Here is a 16,861-nt window from a genome sequence, read left to right on the forward strand (position 1 = left end):
ACGCGCCGCGCCCGCGGCGGCTCTTCCGCCTGTCCCGGCCCGGCTCGTCACGCTCCGGTTCCGTTCGGTTTGGTTCGTCCCGCCCCGCCCCACGAGAGGATCCGGAGCTGTCCCGGGTAACGGCCCCGCCCGCGCGGCGCGGAGCAGGCGAGGGGAGGGGAGGCGAAGGGAGGAGAGAGAGGAGGGGCGGAGAGGGCGACCCGTGCGGGGAGAGGGTCCTGGCGGGCGGTGACCGGGCGCACTCCCCCCCTTTGGAAGGGCCGTGGGGGAGGGAGGGCGGCCGGGCAGCCACAGCGTAGCGGCGGCGGCTACTTCCCGCTTGTCCCAGTGCCCTCGGCACGGCGCCGGGGCGAGTGTCGCAGGTGGCTCTGCGGGACCAGTTCGGGGTCGGAGCTGCTGTTTGTCACCCGCTGCCAGCGCGGCCGCCCCGCCGGGCGTGAGGGATACCCTCGGGCCGTGAAGGCACCCCCCCGGGGCCGTCAGGGCTCCCCCCCGGGCCGTCAGGGCTCCCCCCCGGGCCGTCAGGGCTCCCCCCCGGGCCGTCAGGGCTCCCCCCGGGTGCCCGCCCGTGCCGGCGGGAAGCGGGTGAGGAGCGGGAGCGGCGCCGCCCGGGTGTTCCAGCCGCCAAGGGGCTCCGCGGGTGCGGGGATCCTGCCAGGTCCTGCGGTGTTGGGAAAAGCAATAGGTAATCGTGGGCTTCAGGGATTTTTGCCCCCTCTTTTGGCTCCCCACAGAGAAGGCAGAGCTGCTCTCTGTGCCGCAGTGCTGTTCTGGGCTCCTCAATGCAAGAGGGACATGGAGCTCCTGGAGAGGGTCCAGCGGAGGGCAACGAGGGTGACTAGGAGACTAGAGCATCTCTTAGGAGGAAGGGCTGAGGGAGCTGGGCCTGTTCAGCCTCGAGAAGAGGCGATTGAGAGGGGACCTCATCAATGTCTGTAAATATCTGGGGGCGGGGGGGGGGCGGTGCCAAGGGGACGGAGCCAGGCTCTGCTCAGTGATGCCCAGGGATAAGTGGCAATGGGCAGAAACTGATGCGCGGGAAGTTTCGCTTTCATTACTGTGGAAGTGACTGAGCACTGGAACAGATTGGCCAGAGAGGTTGTGGAATCTCCCTCGTCCAGTCTTGTGTAATGTGGTCTAGGATGACCCTGCTTAGAGCAGGGAGGTTGGGCCAGAAGACCCACTTGTGGTCCCTTCCATCTTACCCCTTCTGTGATTCTGTGGGTCAGGCAGTGTTTTTCCAGTGTCTGATGGGATGGTACAGGCTTCTTATGGACTGGCTGCAAATACATTAGGAGAGGTGTCATGAATGTCAAAAACACGTAGCCTAACATGGGACACCTGACTTGGACAGTCCTCAAAAATTAACAGCACCCCACTGCTTTTCATGATTCTGGGCTTCTGACTTCAGCCCTCTGAAACATCTGCCTTTAAGTTCAACAGATAGTGTTGTACTTCCTTCATAATTATTAACTGCTAATTTGTAATCATTTTATCTTTGTGACTATTAAACAAATGCTGGTGCTATACATCAGCTAAAGACCACAGATATTTTCTTCCTCTTCTTCCGCCTTTTGCTTCCTCCTGTATCTTGTGTTCATCCTGCAGTAGGTCTGCTATGATGTCTTTGCTCTACCTCTATTTTGCCAACTCTCATTATATGCACAACAATTGCTTGTAATATTTTGTAGCAATCCTTTGTTTTTATAATTGGATCTGTCTTGCCCTTATTTGTTCCCAGTTATAGTTCCAGTTTTTATTCCTAACTGTATGCTCTTACATTCCATGATAGTAAAGTTCATTTTTTCATTAAATCAGTACTTTTGATTTGTCTTTCTGAATAACTGTTGGATTCTTGTTTGAATTAATAATGTTCATGACTGTCATCACGTTTCCATTAACATATCTTACTTTATATTGCAATATAACATGAATTTATATTTCAGTTTTTAAATGTGATGCCTGGTTTAAAAACACCTTCTGTTAACATTTGTCAATAGTATCCATTGTTGGCTTCCCATTATTGTATTATGTGTCTTAAAATGTACTGGTGTACATTTTTGCCAGTTCAGTTGTTTCCAGTATAATATTGCACACTTTAATAACTTTCAGATAGATTGGATCAACTGCTTTTCCTTTGCCTTGTGTAGTTATTTCCAAACTGTTGTTAGAGTTATGGTAAGTGGTGCTGAGACTGAAGGCAACTATTTTTTCAATTAAAAACTTAATGAAAATTAGGGGCGTCTTGCTGCAAGGGTTTTGGGAGTAGTTAATGTCAAAAAAATGAACCTTTTCTGCCAAAAATATCAAGATGACATGAAGATAAAATTCAAATATGTGTGTCATTTTCTATGTTTTTATTTTTTTAAAATGTTGATTATTTCTTCCTTTGCCTTTTAAGCTTTGTTTCTTGTAAAATCTTACTAGTGGATTCCTTGTTGCTGCAGTCAGTTTCCTCATTCCTTTTGTTTTTTTTATACTCCAGGAAGGTGCTATATCCACTGACATTTGTCATAATTTCTGAGGCTACTTTTTGCCTGCAGTTCCAGTTAAGTTTTGTTTGCAGTACTAACTCTTCGAAAACTTTGGGGTGCAGATTGTTCTGTCTTTTGCCTTCCTCACAGGTAGACTACATGAGTGAGTTTTCTTGGTTATGTTGTTCTGTTTTGCACTCTCATACTCTCTTTTCCTTAAATGTTCAAATAGTATAGCAATGGAACTGATAGCCCTGATCTTTAGTTTGGACATTATTAATTGCAACATTTAAAGCTTGTGTTTTCCCTTCTTTTTAGAGAAAGAGTTCGATGGAACAGCAGACTGACTGAATGTTTGTCTTCATATTTGGATGATGGATATATGCCAAGAGCGTAGAAGGGACTGTTTCCTGGTCTTTATTATTTATGCATGAAGGCATGTTTATGTAGTAAACCGAAAGTAGCATAGCAAAAGGTATGTAATCATGAAGTGTGTTTGTTCTTTGATTTCTATGTGTGGTATTAATCTTCGTAACATAAAATGGATATGACAATTTAGCTGTAAATACTTCATGGAATTATTATTACTACTACTAATAATAACAACAATAACATAATTATTATTAGTAGCAGCAAAATAATAGAGTAGCAAATTTTAATGTCTGTTGTGTTTCTTATAATATATGGTCTAGTCTGTGATGCTTGGTAGTATGAACTGTCTGACCTCCTGGCAGTTAAAATCAGAGCATTAAGCTGACACAAGTGAGCTGCTCAGAGAAGCATCTCTTTCTCCACAATAACCCAACCATACAGATCTGCATGGTGAAAAGGTTGGGGAACTTGCATAATGTAAAAAGAAAAAAGTTTTTTCTTGCATTAATTTTCTGTAGAATCAGAGCCTTGAGATGATTTATTATTTTGTTGCATAAAGAGCTGCTTGAACTTCGGGGGTGGGACAAATCAGTAGAGGGAGGGGGAAGAAAGACTGCTCCTCTTATGAGACACTGGATTATTATATTAATTATTGGCTTGGATGAACTCAAGTGTGTGTGTATGGGGAGAGACAGGTCAAATTTCACGAAGGTGGAATAGTGCCTTGTTCCATACTCCAGCCCCTTGGAGCCTCCTTGGGCAGCTCCAGAGCAGCTGTCTGTCACTGGACACCGGGAGCACTGCCCACACCCCACCCCGGAGCCCCAGAGTGGCCAGTGGGCCAGAAGTCCTGCCTGGAGGGTGTGGCCACAAGGGGTCAAAGCAGATAAAATCAACACCGTGTGGCCCTCGTGTGGTCACAGCCCTGCCATCTCCTGGGTTCCTGGTAGCTAGATCTATGCTGCATCTGGGGTGGTAGCAGTAATTTTCTCTTCTTCTCTCTCTTTCTTTGTTTCTTCTCCTAATCTCCTTGATATTTGGGTAACTTAAAGCTGGATGTGTTGGATTTTGCTAAGTTATGTGTGTTAGCATGTGCTAAGTTGACTTAGCATGCTTTGTGGAATGCTTTATTTTGGTTCAATATTGCCCTTTAAACCTTTACCAAGTTCCCTTATTTTCTAAAGTTTGCCAGTAAAAGTTTGTTATTTGACCTCCTGAGAAATGTGTGCAGTGTCTTCTCCTGTGTGCTCGTTCTTGAGGTATTAAAAGAACTGAAGGCCCTTTTAATAAGTCCAGCGAGCAGATTTTTGGAGCCTTATATATTTTTAAAGTAAAACCCATTCAATGAACTCATAGGATGAGCCTTGGGATCTTACACCTCTCTGTTGCAGCACTAGTTCTTATGACTAAAGTTGTAATTCAACAGTCTTCATTTCACTAATTTCTCTGTAGATTCTCCAGGTTACTAATCTTAAAACATTTAAAGAGAGAATGTAGAGCAAGACCTACTGAGAAACTCTGGGAGGGCCTCAGGGCTTTAACAAGGGGACCTCATGGGATACCAAGGCTGTGCATGGCACAGCTGGACCCACTGTGCTGATCCATCCTGCTTTCTCACAGACCATATCATCTCCCTCCAGGAGGCAGGAGATCATGTTAGGAACTGTTATACAGTTCCTAACTGTATGTCTTCTCTCCTGGATCACCTCATCTGTCCTGTGGGACAAGGAAGCGCTCTCTTGTTATCATCACATGTATCCATGACTAGGAGTGTTCTGGCCTCTAAGACGTCAGTGTGTTTAGTCTCCACACAGTCAATTTGGTCTCAAACCATGACATGGCATGCAATGTCTCTAATGCTGGTCATTCTTTCATGCACCCCAGTCAATTTTTTAAAAAAAATATTTTTTTTTAATTTTTATTAATAAGCAGCCTACTCTTAGGCCACAGTGATCTTTCTATAAGTCGTAGGTTGACCCTGGCCATATTCTAGGCACCCACTAAAGTCACTAAGAGCTGGGAGGAGTCACACAGGCAAAACAAAACTCAACATGAGGATGGTACTAAAATTTATTACTAACAGGATAAGAGCTAAAGAGTGAGAAATAAAACAGTCTTAAACACACTTTCCAACCACCCCTCCTTCCTTCCATGTTCTCCCTCCTCCCATAGGGCAACAGGTCTTCCAAGTCTGCTGTCCTGTGGGTCACTCTTCCATGGACTGCAAGGGGACTGCCTCCTTCACCATGGTCTTCACCATGGGCTACAGAGGGGCCAAAGCTCTGAGTCCTTCCCCTGTTCTGTGGGGTCCCTCCCACGGGAAGCAGTCCTCGATGGACCTCTCCAACATGGGTCCACCCCTCCTAGGCCACAGGTCTTCCATATCTGCTGTCCCAAAGCAGATATCTGCTGTCCCAAAGCTTCCTCCATGGGGCACAGGGGGTCTCTGCACCCCGATGTTTTTTCATAGGATGCAGTATTTAACAGATGAGTTGCACCCATGTGGGTCCCCCACAGAGCCATGAGTTGAGTCCTACCCGGGAATAACCTGCTCCGGTGCGGGCTCCTCTCTCCACAGGCCACAGATTTTCCGAGGGACACCGCTCCATCCTGGGCCTCCCACGAGGGTAACAGTCCTCCTTCATGCATCTACTTGTTCCCGCATGGGCTCAGCTGCAACACGGCGGAGCCGTCCCAGCCTGTCCTGGCTCGGCCAGGATGGGAGTGGGGGCAGTGCCTGCCAGTGGGGCTGGCCCGGCCCTGCTCGGCTCTGTCGCTGTGCCTGCCGTGGGCCAGGTGCCATGTGGCTCAGGCTGTGGCCACTGCCCCGGCCCAGGCCGGCTCAACTCCAGTGCCGTTCCTGCCCCGAGCTGGGGCCCCAGGGCCCGGGCCCAGGGGCTTCCATCAGCAACCCCCCTGGCTCCAATTTCTTCTGCGCAACAAACTTTTGTCCTTAAATAAGTTGTCACAGAGGCGCAACAATTGGCTCTCCCTTGGCCAACAGCAGGAAGTCCCTCCTGTAGCCAGCTTTCATTGGCTCCATGGAGGGGGGGAAACTTCTAGCAGCTTCTAACAGAAATCACCCCATGTAGCCCCCCCCGCCAGCTACCAAAAAAACCCCAGCCACAGAAACCCACGACAGTGAATGTTAATTACATTTAATGCCTCTGAATTTTGCTCAGACTGGTGATGTGCATTAAGTTTAGTTGCTATCTTTCTTAGAAGGGAGCTCTAGACAAAATTTTAGTACAGAGTTGAGTAGGAGGGCATAACTCCATTTCAGAAAAGTTTTGATGTTGGAAAACTATGCAAATTATTTGAATTTTAGCCTGTTTTGGATGATGAGCAGTAGCTGACTAAACTACTAACAAGTAAAAAGACCATGCATTGCCTTTGTGTAAGCAGGACCTTGCTTCTACTTTGGGCAAGTATGTCAACTTCCATTGGTATAGGCCTTTGGGACTCCAGGACTCTACATGAAAAATGTGATATGTACTTTTAGGGGAATAAAAACAGTGCCGTAAGCTTAAAGTTACAAAGAATGTGAAATTTTGATTAATCCTAATGCCTTTTTTAGTTTTATATGACTTTAGTAAAGCTTGTTACTTTTGCAAAATTAATTTCAGACCAGTCCTATTAGTGCTGGAAGTCTGTGTGTTATTTACTGATTTTTTTAGAGGAAATATATGCATATGTTCTCTATAGAGAGAGAACTATTATCCTTCATTAGGAGAATAACAGCATTCTGTTTACTGTGATCACACTACACTGCCTTGCATGTAAGAAACAGCACAGGAACAATGTTATGAGTCTGACTTTTCCTTTATTCTGCTCCTGTGTGTTCCGCATATAAATTTTCTAGGCTTTTGTCAACCACAAATAATTAATACATTTTATTTTTAGCTGTGCAGCTTGCTTTAATCATATCTGCATTGATGCTGCTGATCACACTATGTTAGTTTCTTTTTACCACCTGATCCTCAACTCCATTGCTAACCAAAAACAATTCTAGCAAATATTCCAAAGACTAATGTACCAAGGAAAACAGAGTTAAGGTTGATTTTACTGTTAATCAACAAATTCAGCTTGATTAGAATTATGAAGCTGTGTTTTTTTTGTTCTCATGCAACTCTTTCATAGTACACTTAGGCTTAAATTACCAATATTTCAGTTCTGAAAAAGTATATGTGCAATGTTTGTTATGATCTTAATATTTCTTTTATCAAATTAAATAATTTGGTATGTCTGTGCTATCACCTGTGGGTATGTTTTCATCTAGAAGACTGAAACCTACAATATTTCATTACTTTCATTTTTCAGCACTCATGGGTAAGAGAAAGCAGGAAAGTATTTCAAAGCCTGGATCCCAGAAAAGGCGGAGACAAGAATACATAGATGAACATAGTGATGAGTCTAATGAAGAAGAAAATTTAGAGTCATCCGCTGATGGTAATGCCTCCTCACAGTTGGTAAGTTGTTTAAAAGGTCATAGAGGGGAAGGTAGAAGAAAAAGTTGTGCTTGTTTAAATAAATATCTTGGATGTAGGCTTCAGTAGAACAAATATAAAAGAAACTAGAGGTACCGTCTGTGATGTTCATTCTTACCTTATTTCTTTTAGGTCATCTAGTTATAACAGTTGATCATAAAATAACAATATTCTGGTTTTACAGAATGAATACTACTGAAGTTGTCAAGTAATCAAATAAAGCAAATGGATTTTGGTAGAACCATGATATATTTTGTTTATGTTTGTAGTAACAGCATAGAAAATATTTAAAACTAATTATTTACTAAAAGAAGCACCAAATACTTGTTTGTTTTGGATAGCTGACACTTTCAAATGTCTAAAAAAAATCTAGTGTTTGAAATGAGAATTTTGATGGAAATGAAACTTGAAAACAGGAATATTATTTTTTCTGCTTTTCTGTTAGTGGTCGAATTAAAATTTGATGGAGTGTGCTGGTTTAAAGGTAAACCAGCAGGGGAAATGAACTCAACTCAAAAGAGAGATTATAAGTCAGAATAACAATTTAATAAAATAATACAATAAGTACGATTATACAGACAAACAATTGGTTTTAACCCACAAAACCCAAATATATAACCCAGCACCCTGGGGCATGAACAGAGTGGTGTTCTTTGGGCCCCCTAAGTTCAAAGGAAAAGGAGAGGGGAAAACCTGTTGGTGAGAGTGCTGTTGCTGTCTGATCAAGAGTGGTGATTGCAGTCTGGTTGAAAAAAGTGGTGGTTGCAGTCCAGTCGAGAGTGGTGGTCTGCAGTCTGGTTGAGAGCAGTGGTCTGCAGTCTTCCTCTGGATCCCATCAGTGGTAAAAAGGTTCCAAAACTCCAAGATTATATATTCTCCAGTTCAGGCAGGAATGCTCAGTCCTTCCCTCAGAGCGGGGAATTCCATAAAAGGGTGTGAGGACAGGAACATCTTCCTATCTCGCAGGCTTCTTAACACCCAGTTTATAGCCTGAGGAGTCAGGCTGCTCTGGGCAGAGAGTGTAAATAGTCTATTGATAACAGTTTCTGGGAAATGGCATGGAGGGCTCTAGAATACACAGTTTTGGGTTACACCCATCCAGTGATGAATTGGTCCCAGCTGTTCTAACTAGGACATGGAGGAATTTTAAAAAATAATTTCTGAAATTGAAAATACTGTCTTGTGTATTATCCTGTTCTGTGCGTTTACACTGGACATTAGGAAACATTTCAGACACCAGACCAGGCTTCTGTGATGGGTTGACCCTGGAGACACCAAGTGTGCACCAAAGCTGCTCTGTCACTGCCCTCCTCACATGGGCAGGGGAGAGAAAATATAACGAAAGGCTCATGGTTGAGATAAGGGCAGGGAGAGATCACTCACCAGTTACTGTCACAGGCAAAAGAGATTCCACTTGGGAAAATTAACTGAATTCATTAACAAATCAGGATTTGAGAGATAATGAGAAATAAACCGAAATCTTAAAACACCTTCCCTTCACCCCTCCCTTTTTCCTGGGTTCAGCTTCACTCCTGATTTTCTCTCTGTCCTCCCCCCCAGCAGCACAGGGGATAGGGGAGCAGGACCTGTGGTCAGTTTGTCACACATGGTCTCAGGCGCTCCTTCCTCCCCAGGGGAGGACTCCTCACATTTCCCCTGCTTGAGTGTGGATCCCTTCCATTGGATGCAGTCTTTCAGGAACAGACTGATCCAGTGTGGGTCCCCTGCTGAGTGACAAGCCCTGCTAGCAAACCTGCTCCAGCATGGGCTTCCCAAGGAGTCGCAGCCTCCTTTGTGAATCCACCTGCTCCATCATGGGCTGCAGGGGGATCTCTGCTCCCCTATGGGCCTCCATGGGCTGCAGGGACACAGCTGCAGGGAAATCTCAGCTCTGATGCCTGGAGCACCTCCTGCCCCTCCTTCTGCACTGACCTTGGGGTCTGCAGGGCTGTTTGTCTCACATATTCTTACTCCTCTCTTCTCTGGCTGCAATTGCTGCAAATGCAGTTTGCCCTTCTTAATTCTTATCCCAGAAGTGCTACCACCATTGCTGATGGGCTTGGCCTTGGCCAGCAATGGGTCTGTCTTAGAGCTGGCTGGCATTGGCTCTGTTGGACATCAGGAATCTTGTGGTACGTTCTCCCAGGAGCCACCTGTGTAGCCTCCTGCCCCTCCCACTACCAAAATCTTGCCACTCAAACCCAGTACAGATTCCTGGAGGGGTGGTGAGTGCCCCAAGCCTGCCAGGATTTAAGAGGTATTTGCCAATGCCCTTAATAACATACGTTAATATGGTCAGCCAACTGTGTAGAATCTATTGTCTTAATATTTTTTGTTGTATTAATTATAAGTTAGTAATGGGGAGAACTTAAAGTTACTATGAGTGAGCAGTCAGCTTTGGTAACTCTTTTCTTTCTGTTTTATTACATAACTGCTCTGTAGCAAGCAATTACATAGTGTCATGAAACCCTTCTGTTTCCTTGTAGCTTGTAACCGTTGATGCTTTATATTATTCTGTCATTTTAATGCTCATTATTATTAAAATATATAAACTGCATCTCATTAAAATGCATACGTAACTCTAGTTTTCACTGTTCATTCTTTAGACTGCCGGTGAAGTTGGGATAATTGAAAGTATCCAGCTGAAGAACTTCATGTGCCACTCAAATCTGGGGCCTTTTCAGTTTGGATCAAATATCAATTTTGTTGTTGGAAGCAATGGAAGTAAGTATTAATTGCATAATTTCTTTGTCAAAGAACACCTTTGTCAATAATTTAGAAGATGTAATGTTTATTTGAAAAAGAATTCTTTGCCATCTTTTAGGCACGGACTTGGGAGCCACACAGGTCTATCCCACTAGGGCAAGGCTGATGAAAGAGTTAGGTCTTAAATGTGGAGATTTTTGCAAAATATAATGTAAATATAAATATTTTCTTAGCAAAATAAATTTATATTTGAACTAAATGTACTTGTATGTTTATTATTAAATACACAGTAATTATCCAAGTGCCTGCAGTGCCCATTGCTGAAGTTGGAGGAGCCTCAGTGGTTGTACTGGGGGGTTGGAGTACTGGCTATTAGTTTCTAAATGCTAAACAAGATCTGAGCCACATTCAGCAACATCCTACTTCCTGATGGTTTCAACTTTCCAAGGGTATTCAAAATTTTCAGAATTCTCAAATGCTGTTCTAATTAGCCTGGAGAAGAAGGGGAAGATTCCTCCCGCGTAGGCTGGCTCTCGGAGAGGGAAGGTAGGAGGTGTAATGGTCAATAGTTGCCACTAGGTGGCCCCCGAGGCCCAGGCGTGACGGAGATGCTGAGCGCACGAACCAGGCCAGACTCACAACCAGTTCTGTCACATCATATGAGCCAGTATTACAAAGTACTGCAAAATGATAACCTTAGCCCAAGCCCCAGAGGTGATGAACACCAAAATGGGGAACACATCCTGCGAGGAAGGTGTTGCATAATGCAACTCTGAGAACTAGTGCAATGAGTCTGAGAGCAAATGAATCGACATTGTGACCAGCAACTATCAAACTGAATTATAATGAAAGCTTACAAAAAATTCATTTTAACACACTCTGGTCATATCTGTCATTATGTCAACCCTTCGAGCCCTGTGATGGGCACCAAAAATGACCGTTGTTGTTTAATCCCATCTGGGAACTAAACACCATGCCACTGCTTGCTCACTCCCCTGCATCCCCCAGTGGAATGGGGAGGAGAATCTGAAAAAGGTAAAACCTGTGGTTTGAGAGAACCGTTTAATGACTGAAATAAAATAAATTATAATAATAATTATAATAAAAACCAGAAAGAGAGGAATAAAACCCAAGATAAACAAGTGATGCACAATACAGTTGCTCACAACCATCCCATCCTGAGCAGCAATCAGCACCTCCTGGCCAACTCCCCCAGTTCATGCACTGGGCATGGCATTCTATTGTATGGAATATCCTCTTGGCCAGTTTGGGTCAGCTCTCCTGGCCATTCTCCCTCCTGTCTTCTTGTGCTCCTCCTGACAGAGCATGAGACCCTGAAAAGTCCTTGATTTGGGTAAACACTACTTAGCAACAACCAAAATGTCAGTGTGTTACCAGCACTGTTCTCATACTGAACCCAAAACACAGCACTGAACCAGCTACTAGGAAGAAAAATCAGGACAGTAGGTCATGTAGAAACTATTATAGGAAAAGGAAGTGATGTTTATACAAACTAACTTCTTGTGAAGAGAGAAGTAAAAATTTAAAACATAAATTTTGAAAGAGACCTCAAAACCTTTCAGATATTAGGTAAATGGTAATACATGTTTGATTTCTTTTGTTGTATACATGTTTTTAGTATGTTTTTAAGGAAGGAGACATTCCTTCCTCCTGACCTAGGACATATTGAATGCAAATTGCTAGATAGAAGTAACAAGTTTGGCTCAGCATGTTGGGTTATTTTAGGGAGAACTGTAGAAATGGCAGATACTTTCCTAGTGTTATTGTTATTTTAAATGATTTTTCAATAAGGACAGAATTTGGACTTCTGTTGCATGAATATATAACCAGTCAAACAAAAATCTGTAATATGGGTGCACTAGAGAAGTTACAAGAACTTCCCTTTAAAACAAGTTCAATGCTTCTATTACAGGTGGAAAAAGTTCTGTTTTAACTGCTCTTATTGTTGGACTTGGTGGAAAAGCTACTGCAACTAATAGAGGTTCCTCATTAAAAATGTTTATTCGAGATGGAGAGACGTAAGTAAAGCTTCTTTAGTTTTAAAGTTGCGTATGCTGTTTAGTCATTCAGGTTAGCTGATGAGTTTTCTGTTCACCGTCATTTTCTGCATCTTCTTATTGGATCCACCAGGCTTCAATAAAAAACAAAACAATAGAGACCTTATTTAAACAACCCCCCAAAAAAAAACTACAAACAAAAAAAATTAGAAATTTTACAAGTAGTATACTGCTATTTCTGAATGTTGTGTTTTTAAAACCAGCTGGAAATGACACTGCAAACAGCTGTTCCTCTTCCTCTCCATCTGCTACTGTGAGAGAGGGACAAAAACAGAGATTATGGGTTGAGATAACAATTTACTGAAAAAAAACAGCAATGAGATAAGGAAAACAAACAGTAACAGCAACAATACTAATAACAACAGTGTATAAAAGAAGGTGATTACATGCAAAAGTGCTCACTGAGTCCGACTCAACGTGACTGCACCACAGCCCAAGCCTCACAGCTCCCCAGACAAAGAAGAAAATGTTGGATGAAAGTGTCTGTATCCCCCCCCTTCCCCAAGCCTGGGCCAGTGAAGAAAAAAACCAATGATAGACAAATTGTCCACACCCTCTCTCCCTGCCCAGGCTCGAGACAACGAAAAGCAGTGATGGACAAACCCCCCAAGAGGACTGGAGCCACCCCACTGCTCCACATGCTGCCTGCTTTCCCTGGAGGAAAGGAATAAAATGGCAGCAGTTCCACATCGTGTTCCCCTTTTCTTTCAACCGCAGCCACGTCCTCCAGTGATGACGTGGGTGGCATAGAATAACAACTCCGTCCCCTCACAGCAGCTGTGAGAAAATTAGCTCTGGCCTGGCTGAAACTAGGACACTGAACTAGCTAACATGGCAGTATGTCCTCTGTATTGCCCTGTTCTCATGTGTTACTTCCGCTATGTAATTCCTACCGAATAATCGAGTTCATTACAGAAAAATCCTAGGTAACTAGTTACTGTTATGCAAGCAGCGAGATTAATTACTTTTCAATCTTTCTGGGGACGTGAATGAATATGCAATATAAAGACCTTGAGTTACAGATGGATATTTAAACATGCAGGAAGTGGATTCATGTCTGCTGTAAGAGCGGGAATAACATGTTCAGGGGAATCGATAACAAAATAGGTTTAGGAGTTTACATTTACATAAAGCTGTAACTCGGAGTTCCAGACTTTTCCTTTCAGAGGTGCTTCGAGTAAATTTTTCGCAGTACCTTCCTTATGTGTATTAACTTAATGTTTCAGCATTCACTCAAGAAACAGAAAATAGGAATTCAGAAGTGAAAGCATATCTCATCTTTTCTCTAAGAATGCCTTAAGCATTCTGGTATAGATTACTTTGGTTAGGCTGTAGAAGCCAAGCAACTGTTTTCTACAGAAGCCAGTTTGAAAACAGGAGAACAACAAAAAAGCAACTTGAATCTGCAGCCTAAAAATGGGTGCACTCAGATGGGAAGGGAAGGTGGGGTAAATCTGCTCTTCCAACTATTTACTTTTGGGTGTTGCATGAAGAAGGTGCAAACAGATAGTGTATGGCACCCTTTCTGGATGTGTATCTGATATATGTTGTTCTGATTGGTACTATGACTGACTTGCAGTTTTGACCTGTAGTAAACCTGACAATTTGTATGTAAAATTAGAATGTTCTGATTTTTTTTGTTAGATTTGAAATTAATTTCAGTTGTCTTTTTTATTATTTTCATGGTTTTTTTAGTTCTGCAGATATTTCCATAACTTTGCGAAACCAGGGCAGAGATGCATTTAAACCAGAAGTGTATGGTAACTCTATTATTGTGAATCAGCGCATTAATCAGGAAGGAAGCAGAAGTTACAAACTGAAAAGCAAATCTGGTTGGTGGTAGTTTGCTTTGTTCTCAGTCTTAAAAGTTCTTTAAATGTTTTCATTGCTTTAAATGATGTTAGTAAAGGATGATGTTATTTCATAAAATCATTCAAGGATGATGACACTGTCCATTTCTTGTGTGTTTACCTCAGACTAAGAATATTTTAATATGTCAAAAGCATTATGTATTTATTGATATATATTATATCATATTTCAGGTTCTGCATTATGTATTTTTTTTACAAAAATCTCATTGTATGATGAGGGTGAACATAGTTCTTTTAATCTTTTTGAGGTTCTGTTGAGTTTTCTGATTTACCTATATTCTGTCACAGATGGTTTGTGAGGCAACGAGGGACTTGAATTAGAAGTCCTTCTGTGCAAATGCAAATATATTAGAAAAAAAACCCAAACAACCAGTGTTTCTCATTTAGGACTACATCCATGTTACAAAAAATTAGTCTAATTTTTTACATTGCTACATTGAACAAAAGACTGGGGCATTGTACGTCTCTTTACTTTGGACCCATTGGTATTTTTCCTCTGCTTTTTTCCATTAGGAACCTTAATTTCTTCAAAGAAAGAAGAACTCGTAAAAATACTGGATCATTTTAATATACAGGTAGTTGCTGTGTTTAAATTTTTTGCAATTTCAGACATCAGCATGCGATATTATAATTCTCTCATTAAAAAGCACTGTTTTCTCATTTCCTTAAATGAGAGAGGTTTATTCCTTCCATGTTATTTCAAAATCAAATGCATCAGCAAAAGAAAAATTGAAATTTATATCTCATACAGTTTAGAATAAAATTCTGTCCCAGGCAGATACGTATTTGCTATCATCTGTGAGCCAAGAGTCATGTAGCTTGTTGATGAAAGTCCTTGCATAGGTTTCTTTTGTATCTGGAGGGAGTTTTTATGCTGATTATTTCAGTGTTTTCTGTGGAAGAAATTTGAGTGTGTTTTTGCTGCTTAAGTGGTTAATGAAAGATCAGGTAATGCACACGAAGTTTAAAATATTCAACATACTTAGAATTTCATATTTTAAACTTCGTGTGCATTACCTGATCTTTCATTAAAATATTCAACATACTTAGAATTTCAGGGGGCCCCTGGTGGTCTAGTGGTTAGGGTGCAGGACTCTCACCACTGCGACCCAGGTTCGATTCCCAGCCCCCCGGGCAGATGGAGCTCGTCAGCCTTGTAAGGCAATCCATCTAAGAGAAGGTCACTCTAAACAAACCTACGTCCTGAGACCCTCACTGCCACTGTCCAAGCTTGCTCGGCCCCGGCAGATGAACCTCAGGATTAAAGGGTGGGCTCAGTTCAGCGCACGCTGTGTCTCACCTAAAAAATCCACTGCGCAGGCTCGAAGGGTTAATGACCTTTCCCAAATCTTCGCTCGCGAAGACTGGCCATTATTACTTAGAATTTCAAGTAACACAGACTTCAGTTAATATGTATTGATTTTTTTTTTGTGTAAACTTCTGTAAGAATATATGGGTCAATTCATTGCATTAAGTGCAACACTTTGATCAATTAAATAATGAGAATTAAACATTGGACAAAATTTCTAATGCTGATCTTGTTAAATAAATGGAACTTACAGACACTGTCTTTATAGAAGTCATCCTCCTGGAAGCAACTCCTTAATTGATCTTGCTGTGGTTTGATTTTGTATTTGATGGAGTTGGATTTCTAAAGTTTCTGTTTGTTATTGGTTTTGTGTGTTAGGTTTTGTATTTTTTTAAAGAGATGATAGGATTAGAAATCTTAATTTCTGAATCTTAGTATTGAATTGCAGTACATGGAACAAGGCGAAGGTTTGCTCACTTTCATGGATTTGCAGTCACATGATAACTGTTCTATTCAAAATAAAACGAAAGCGATTATTTTTTGCAGGTAGATAATCCTGTGACTATTTTAACCCAAGAGATGAGTAAGCAGTTTTTACAGACTAAAAGTGAAAGTGACAAGTATAAGGTAAGAAAAATAATTGAGCATTTTGACTAAACATTCGAATACTGATTTCAAATTTTTAGAAGCGGCATTTGGATGGAAAAAAATATCAGATTCCTTGATTTTAATAACCTGTTGTGGTTTAACTCAGGTAAGCAGCTCAATACCACACAACCACTCACTTCCCTTTTGTGCTTCCCTCCAGCTTGGGATGGGGTAAGAGGAACAGAAGAGTACAATAAAAGAACTTAAAAGGATGAGATAAAAATTATTTTAAAAAAATGCAGAGAAAGCTGGAAGGAGAGAGAAAGAAAGTGAAAGAAAACAAGAGACGCAAAAGCAATTGCTCACCACCTCCAGTTGGTAGACGAATGCCAAACTAGTTCCCAAGCAAAAGATGGCTAATCCCCCTAAACCCTCTCTTATTCCATTTTTTGCTGAGCATGGCTGCGCTGGTTTGGGCTGAGATAGAGTTAATTTTCTTCATGGCAGATAAGAAAGGGCTACCTTGTGGATTTGTGCTGAAAACAGTGTTGATAACATGGAGATGTTTTTGTTACTGCTGTTTTTGTAAATGCTGAGCAGTGCTTACTGAACACAGTCAAGGCTTTTTCGGCTTCTCACCCCACCTCACTAGCAAGGAGGATGGGGGTGCACAAGGAGTTGGGAGGGTATACAGCTGGAACAGCTGATCCCAACTAACCCAAGGGATATCCCAGACCATGCGGCATCGTGCTCAGCATATAGAGCTGAGGGAAGAAGAAGGAATTAGAAGACAGAGTGATGGATTTGTCTTCCCAAATCACATGATGGAGCCCTGCTTTCCTGGGGATGCCTGAACACCTGCCTGCCCATGGGAAGTGATGAATGAATTCCTTGTTTCCCTTTGCTTGTGTATGTGTAGCTTTTCCTTTATTAAATTATTTTTATCTCAACCTATGAGTTTTCTCGCTTTTACTTT

The 16,861-nt window shown here is 42.2% G+C and overlaps 1 protein-coding gene across 2 annotated transcripts in view; it reads left to right on the top strand.

Moving 5' to 3' along the window:
* Positions 1-10: 10 nt before the first annotated feature.
* The window catches only part of SMC6 (structural maintenance of chromosomes 6), a 39,688-nt gene continuing 22,837 nt past the window's right edge, over positions 11-16,861 (top strand). Inside the window, exons 1-8 of one of the 2 annotated variants that reach the window (XM_017824806.1) lie at positions 11-116; positions 2,793-2,949; positions 7,167-7,315; positions 9,940-10,057; positions 11,973-12,078; positions 13,813-13,949; positions 14,502-14,563; positions 15,844-15,924. In XM_017824806.1, the coding sequence (XP_017680295.1) occupies positions 7,172-7,315; positions 9,940-10,057; positions 11,973-12,078; positions 13,813-13,949; positions 14,502-14,563; positions 15,844-15,924 (648 nt within the window). In that variant the 5' untranslated portion in view covers positions 11-116; positions 2,793-2,949; positions 7,167-7,171. Of the gene's footprint in view, positions 117-555; positions 686-2,792; positions 2,950-7,166; positions 7,316-9,939; positions 10,058-11,972; positions 12,079-13,812; positions 13,950-14,501; positions 14,564-15,843; positions 15,925-16,861 lie in introns of those variants that run through there. The other variant, XM_017824807.1, reaches the window with a different exon arrangement.

This window comes from Lepidothrix coronata, unplaced genomic scaffold, assembly GCF_001604755.1.
Source record: "Lepidothrix coronata isolate B3197 unplaced genomic scaffold, Lepidothrix_coronata-1.0 Scaffold113, whole genome shotgun sequence".
Lineage (NCBI taxonomy): Eukaryota > Metazoa > Chordata > Aves > Passeriformes > Pipridae > Lepidothrix > Lepidothrix coronata.